Source organism: Notothenia coriiceps, unplaced genomic scaffold (genome assembly GCF_000735185.1).
Source record: "Notothenia coriiceps isolate Sejong01 unplaced genomic scaffold, NC01 NC01_scaffold00000339, whole genome shotgun sequence".
Taxonomy (NCBI): domain Eukaryota; kingdom Metazoa; phylum Chordata; class Actinopteri; order Perciformes; family Nototheniidae; genus Notothenia; species Notothenia coriiceps.
In genome coordinates, this window is record NW_011333040.1 from 23,493,281 (window position 1) to 23,499,857 (window position 6,577).

The following is a 6,577-nucleotide window of genomic DNA, read 5'->3' on the forward strand; positions in this document are numbered from 1 at the left end:
TAACCATTTCTTCGTATTTATTTGAATAAATTACATTGACTTATCACATTGTTTTCTTTACATCAAGCATACAGTCTTAGAATCCAGTGCAAGAATAAAATAAAACAAAACAGAAAACCAACAAATAAACAATCCAAAGACAATCATGTGCAGCACAGAGAATCCCTCCTTTCACATTGCTTTTGGATAATATACTGTATATATACATCTATACTGTATGTGTATACTTTTGTCACAGTTACAAAAATAAGATACGTTACTGTAGATGCGCGACTATACACACAAGGTGAAAACAAAAACAGAAAAGCTGTACAGTCCTCATTGAGGGCAAAGATACACACGATTGTTAAAAAAAAGTGAGAGATAAAGAAGGAAGGCATTGTTTCGCCTTTTACAAAATAAATAAATAAATACATGACCTTTAAACTGTTATTCTTCCCCTGCCAACAAATATACTGTCTGTTAATGTTGTGCTTCCCTTAAAAAGAAAAACACTTAATATGGGTTTTAGTTGATTTTGCATCGTTTATTGTAATCCTACTGAATATAATGAACTGGTCTTTTGATTAAAGAGACATCCATGTTTGTTTTAATGTGGAACACTGTCAGAAACAGTATATCTTAAACACCTCAGCATTCGAGGTCCTCTGAAGCCCCGTCCCTGTGCATAACATTTACCAAACCCCTCCCCCAAAGCACACAGACTACATTAATACAAGATGGTTGAGAAAATATTGTTTACTTCTGCACAGATTATGCTGCAGAAGGGTTAATACATTGTAGATATTGCAGGAAATAAATCCCTGGGGGGTGACGTGTGCACAACAGCACCTATCTGCTCTGACTATAACATGTACTGTAATAACTGAGAGTTTTAGATTATCTTAAAGAAGGGGAGAGAAAATCCCACACAATACTGCACACACCCATAAAGCCGGTGAGGGGAAACACGATGTTTATAATCTTGCAGTTTTTCAGAGGTCTAACAAGACATGAAAAGGGTTAACCAGCGGCTTTAAGTCATTATTATGTTGCAGAAAGGAGGTTTTAGTGTAAGTTGCATCATTCCAATTAATAAAAAATGTCCAACAAGACAAAAATAAATAATTTCTCATTCTGTTCAGACGTTTGTGCACTCCTGTCTAGTTTTGTCCTAATCGTTGGCTCATAGACTGCTAAACTACAGGATACTATCGGGAGTAGTAGGGATGCAGTAAAAAGAGCTACGTCTTCATCTGCAGAAGAAACAGTTGCCCCAATGAGCAGTTAAGTCCTATAAGTTATTATATCACAATACACCGACCATTTTTCACACAAGCTGCTGATAAAATACACGTTGGAGGATTTGAAACTTATGCACCATAGTTTTCTTACATCACTTCAAACTGTTTAAACTTCACAACTTGTGTTTTTGCAAATCATGTCATCACTCCACTAATCACTGGCTCAGATAAGTAATGTCACATACTCAAGAATACAGCTTTCCCTCCTGATAAAAATACCAAAGAACTAGAGATTGCGAAGCTTCACCATGCGGCGTCGCCAACAGATTCACCGACATCTCGCTGTCTGGGAATCCTGAAGCTAAAATTGGCGTTGACTCTGGTTTTAGCAGGTAACTTTGGTATCTAAATCACATATAACCAATTACGTGCACATGTTAATATTTTCAAAAATAAAAATACGATAGGTAATCTTGGTTGTTAGTTATCAACTAGATAAATGTAGTCTACAACCTTTGTCAAAACTCTGTATGGCTAATATGGAGGACATCATGTGGATGCCGAAAGACGACTACCATTAAAAAGAGGACTGCTCAAAACAGAACAAAATGAGCTCAACATATTTTTTCGTAAGATAAAACGTTAAACACTTGAAACCATGCTTGACCTAAAGTCTCTAACAAACATGAAGCACGTGGACCTTTTTTTTTTTTCTTAGTATGTGAGAGAAAAGTATCTATCTACTGAAGAGGTTTCCACAAAGTACAGTGAATGAGAGAAAATTGTGATTTTGAAACGCTGCCCTGGATATCATGACGGACTGACAGCCAACTCAAACCGAGAGAGAAGCCGGGACAGAAATGGATAAAACGACTTCGTGAGCCTGAACGCACCTCCTGGGATACGGGGGAAGCAACGACATAAACGCAGATGTTTCCTCACTTAAAGTTTTTACGCTCAATCGGTGCATACTTGCTTTAATACTTCGCCAATCCTCGTTCGTTTTTGTGTTGTTGCTGTTTTGACTCCTTTAGGTGGAGTACAGGATGTTGGTAGGAATGTTAAGGGAAAAAGGTTAGTGGGGATACTTAGAGGGGAGGACTGGAGATCTGGAGATCAAGGATCTTTTTCGCCATCGTTGCAGATACAGCTGGTAGCAGTGACGTCTTAGTGGGGCAGCGGCACCAGGATATCCACATAGTTGATGGGGAAGAAGCCAGAGTTGCCGTGCAGCATCCCCTCGTACCAGTTGTCATCGATCTTATTGGTCAGGGTGATGATATCGCCTTCCTTGAAGCCTAGCTCACCTTCGTTCTCGGGGTCAAAATCGTACAGTGCACGACAGCAGGGCTGGTCCAGCGGGGCTGGAGATAAGGAGAAGACAATAAAAGTTAGATCAGAGAATAGAGGCAAGAGATACGGTGCCGCATGCAGATTAGAGATATAAGGATTGCTTTAGAAAGGCTCACCTGGAGACCTGGCTGAAAGAGGGAAAGGGAAGAGGAAGATGAGGAGGAGACAAAGCAAAGGAGACACAAAGCATGACTATCAGTGACCGGAATATATCAATGAGGCATCCAATTTTTAAAGGAATAGTTCTACATTTTCAAGAATATGCCTTATACGCCCGGTAAGCTTAGCATTAAGTCTGGAAACGGGAGGAAACATGTCTTATATACTGTAATGTAGGTGCATCGAAGCGACTATGCACTTTTTAATGGAGGTCGGACAATTAAAAAGACTTATTGCCTACCAACTAGTCAACTTATCTTCAGCCTCGCCTTGTTTCTAGGAAAACCGAAGCATATTTCCCCCAAGCTGTTTTGATAAAGCATTAACATCACCTCTGTATCATTTCCAAACAGCAAACTCCAGGGTTATGCATTAAAGCCAATGTGGAAGTGCCAAAAACTGCAGTTACTCGAGCGGCCATTTGAGGCTGTGTCCTAAAGGAAGCAATTTCTATTAGACCTCCATGTAAAATGGCCAACTTTACAGCAGATATAACATGTTGAAGCACGGTACGAAAACAGTTTTGATCTCGATAGCTGACTTTCTAATTCATGACATCTACATGTAATGGAATTTTTTATATAACTCATCTCATTAGGTCTTACATGTATGCATTACTAGAGGCGTTTCTGCTTTGAGTTACAGCTGGGTGCCGCCTCAGGTTGCTAATAGTTTGCTGTCTGCGCTGTTGTGTGACACGGCCCTATCTCAATATCACTGTTGATGCCCATTTTATGATTGTGTCCGGAACAGTGGCGAGCCGTCAGGGCCCTCTAGGCCCTCTGTGAGGGCCTAAAATATTCTACAAAATAATATTTAAAAACATTAAAAAATATATATATATTTTTTTATAATATTAGTTTTAACCAAAAATAACTTGATTTAATTGTATTTAAAATAACATTTCCAAAGAAATAAATCCTTCGAATCTGCCCATTCAGTTTCTGTTGGAATGTGAAGGGTTAAATGAAAGAAGCTCGTCTCTGCGAGTTACTGTGAAGAGAGGAGCTGTTGGACGTCCAGGCAGTCCAGCTATGAATTCACAGAGGGCCCAGCTATAGTAACTGAACGAGAGAGTAATGTCAAATGACAGTACAATTGACCAATCATATCTTCCCTCTAAATGGGTGGGTGTTATAGAGAACCGCAGTGACGCGTCGTAAAACCCGGAAGTAAGTTAGCATTTTTGGCACTTCCGGTTCCTTCCTCAAAAAGCAATGCATTTTTTCCATAGGGTTTTGGAAAATAGCTCGAAATAAGGTCTGTGGTTGACACAAATTTAAGAGGTAATTGACGTTTTGTTCTACGACATTAAATACATCAGCAGTGACCCCACTGGGGATTTTTGAAGAGTTTACGTGTCTGAAAAATCACAATAGGGTTATTTAACAGGTTTGTTTTGTGTGGTAGAGGGTCGCTTTCATTGATGCGGGTTTTGCACCCCGGGCCGTTTGTTTTGATGCTTTTTGCACCCCGGGCCGTTGTTTTGATATTCCGCTGAAGTATACGCTGTGACGTAATAACTCGAGGGAAGGGGTTGGGGTCAGAGGGCCTAGGTATAAAAGTTACGGCTCGCCACTGGTCCGGAAGGTACACGAAGGCATCACGGCAAAGATGGCGAGAGGCCCACTTTTTGCTTCACTACAGCATGTCTATGGGTGACGTCACAGAGACCATATTTGTATTATATAAAGTGTTTATTGCTTGATGAAGTTTGTGTTTTAAGTCGAATAGACTCTATTGTCCCTTGTGGCAAACAACAACTTCAACGGTTCTCAACAAGGCTTAAGTAACATGTGTTGGATGATAGCCTGGCTTCATCCAACGGTAGCTAATCCCACCTACGTTGGTTGCATCTTAGTGAAACCTCTAAGGCTCAAGAATTAACACGTTTCCTTTAGTTTGTTTAATCTGTACCAAACCATGTTTAAAAATACAATTCACACATCCCAAAATGCTGTGCTATTCCTTTAAAAATAAGAGAAAGATTTACAATTTGAAAGAAAACAGGGTCAAAAGAGAAACCAGGCGTTAGACAGAAACAGAAATGCAGACAAAAAAAAACTTCCACAAAAGTCAATTTAAGGAAGGATAACAATAATGTGGAGTGTGAGATTTTGCATCCCTTTCCAAGTCCCCTTTGCTCACCTGGAGATCTTGCTGCAAAGGGTAAAGAAAAAAGGAAAAGGTGAAATAAGTGCAGAAGCTTTACGTTTCTTTGTTCGATGGGTAAGTGATGAAATGATGGGTGAGTACAGCAGGCGGAGAAAGGAAAAGGTCAAACAAAACAAGAAGAAATACACGTTTGACGATGACTTGGCAGAGAAGGCGGACTGACAAAGAAACAGGAGGGTAGGACGGATCAGAAAACTGACAAGAGAACAAAACAGAAACTGCAAATGCTCGTCCGCTGGTAAAGCTTTTCATTGTTTCTGTCGGTCGAGCACTCTTTGTGCGGCGAGCGGACGGCACTTGTTTTTCTGCTGTTAATTTGTACCATTTGTAACAATGAGAGATGGACACAGAAACGACGAAGTGACGGAGGAGATACTGTTGTATCTCTCCAGGGATTCATTTTTGTCTCACCTGGAGATACTGCTGTAAAAGAGGGAAGAGGAAACAACACAAGAGGGAGGAGGGGAGAAATAAGCAGTAGACATATTGAGTTTCATGTGTAAATGAAAAAATAAAATGTATGAGCACACAGACAGAAAACGTGTTGATAAGTTTGACCTGGCTCACCTGGAGACCTCGGCCCTGGGAGATTAAACACAATCACAAAGGGAAAAGACAAGAGCGCAGAGTTGCATTAATTAGTTCTGGATTGATGGATATTACGTTCAGAAAAGGTATTAATGAAATGGTGGGAACGGAAAGAGCTGAGGAAAAAAAGATACAATTAGGAATCACCATAAATTCTCAAATATTTGCCTTTTTCATTTATCCCTAATGTGGAGAGCAGATAACTAGTATCCTCTTTTACAAGATATTTGTATGGAAACCGTATTACGTAGAACCCGGAAGTAAAAACACTTCTTTAAGATTGAAGGGTTCCTGTTATGCTCCTTTTCAGATTCATTTTTGTATATTGTGCCTCTGCTGTGACATGTTGACATGCTTTAATGTTCAAAGAGGTCTTTATTTTTCTAATACTGTGCCCAGTCTGCTCTGATTGGTTAGCTGGCCGGCTCTGTTGTGAGTGGTCAACCACTCAGAGATTTCCCGCCCCTTAGCCTATCATGTACATATGTTGGAGCACTAGTTTAAGTACTAGTATCATATCACAACCTCGATATATAGATAATATTAATAAATTATCCAAATTGTAAATAAATGAACGACAAAATAAACCATTTTACATAAGAATGAATCACAGTATTCACCAAAAGATACGAAAATAAAACTTCCGTACAAACCCCGTGACGCCACTAATCTCGTGTGACACATTAACAGTATATAACCTCTGTCCACCTCCACCCTCCGTCTCGTGATCATGCCGTGTGGCCAAAAAAATGGTCCCACAAAAGTTCGGTGTGTTTCCTTTCGGTATCCTTTCCGAATTCTTTTCTTCTATATCTTCTGGACAAATGAAACAATTAACCTTATTTTACGTGTCTTTCCTCCAAGAACAGACCTGAACCTACTAGTAACGAGGCGCATTCTAGGCGATTGAGCACGGAGGTCGCCCGTACAAAATCAAAGTAATCCTAGAACCGGCGATGTATATCAATATGAAATTAGATTTGGCACGGTAACTCGAGAACAAAAAGGATTCTCGTGTTACGGGTTATTGTTCATAATCATACCTGTCTGTATTTATGTGGTTGTGTTACTATCTATAA

The 6,577-nt window shown here is 39.8% G+C and overlaps 1 protein-coding gene across 1 annotated transcript in view; it reads right to left on the reverse strand.

The window, feature by feature from the left end:
* The window catches only part of sh3gl2a (SH3 domain containing GRB2 like 2a, endophilin A1), a 10,187-nt gene continuing 3,610 nt past the window's right edge, over positions 1 to 6,577 (reverse strand). The window contains exons 6-10 of the mRNA XM_010779435.1: positions 5,478 to 5,492; positions 5,322 to 5,333; positions 4,884 to 5,004; positions 2,693 to 2,704; positions 1 to 2,587 (exon numbers count right to left, since the gene is read on the reverse strand). Of these exons, the coding sequence (XP_010777737.1) occupies positions 2,391 to 2,587; positions 2,693 to 2,704; positions 4,884 to 5,004; positions 5,322 to 5,333; positions 5,478 to 5,492 (357 nt within the window). The 3' untranslated portion in view covers positions 1 to 2,390. The remainder of the gene's footprint in view (positions 2,588 to 2,692; positions 2,705 to 4,883; positions 5,005 to 5,321; positions 5,334 to 5,477; positions 5,493 to 6,577) is intronic.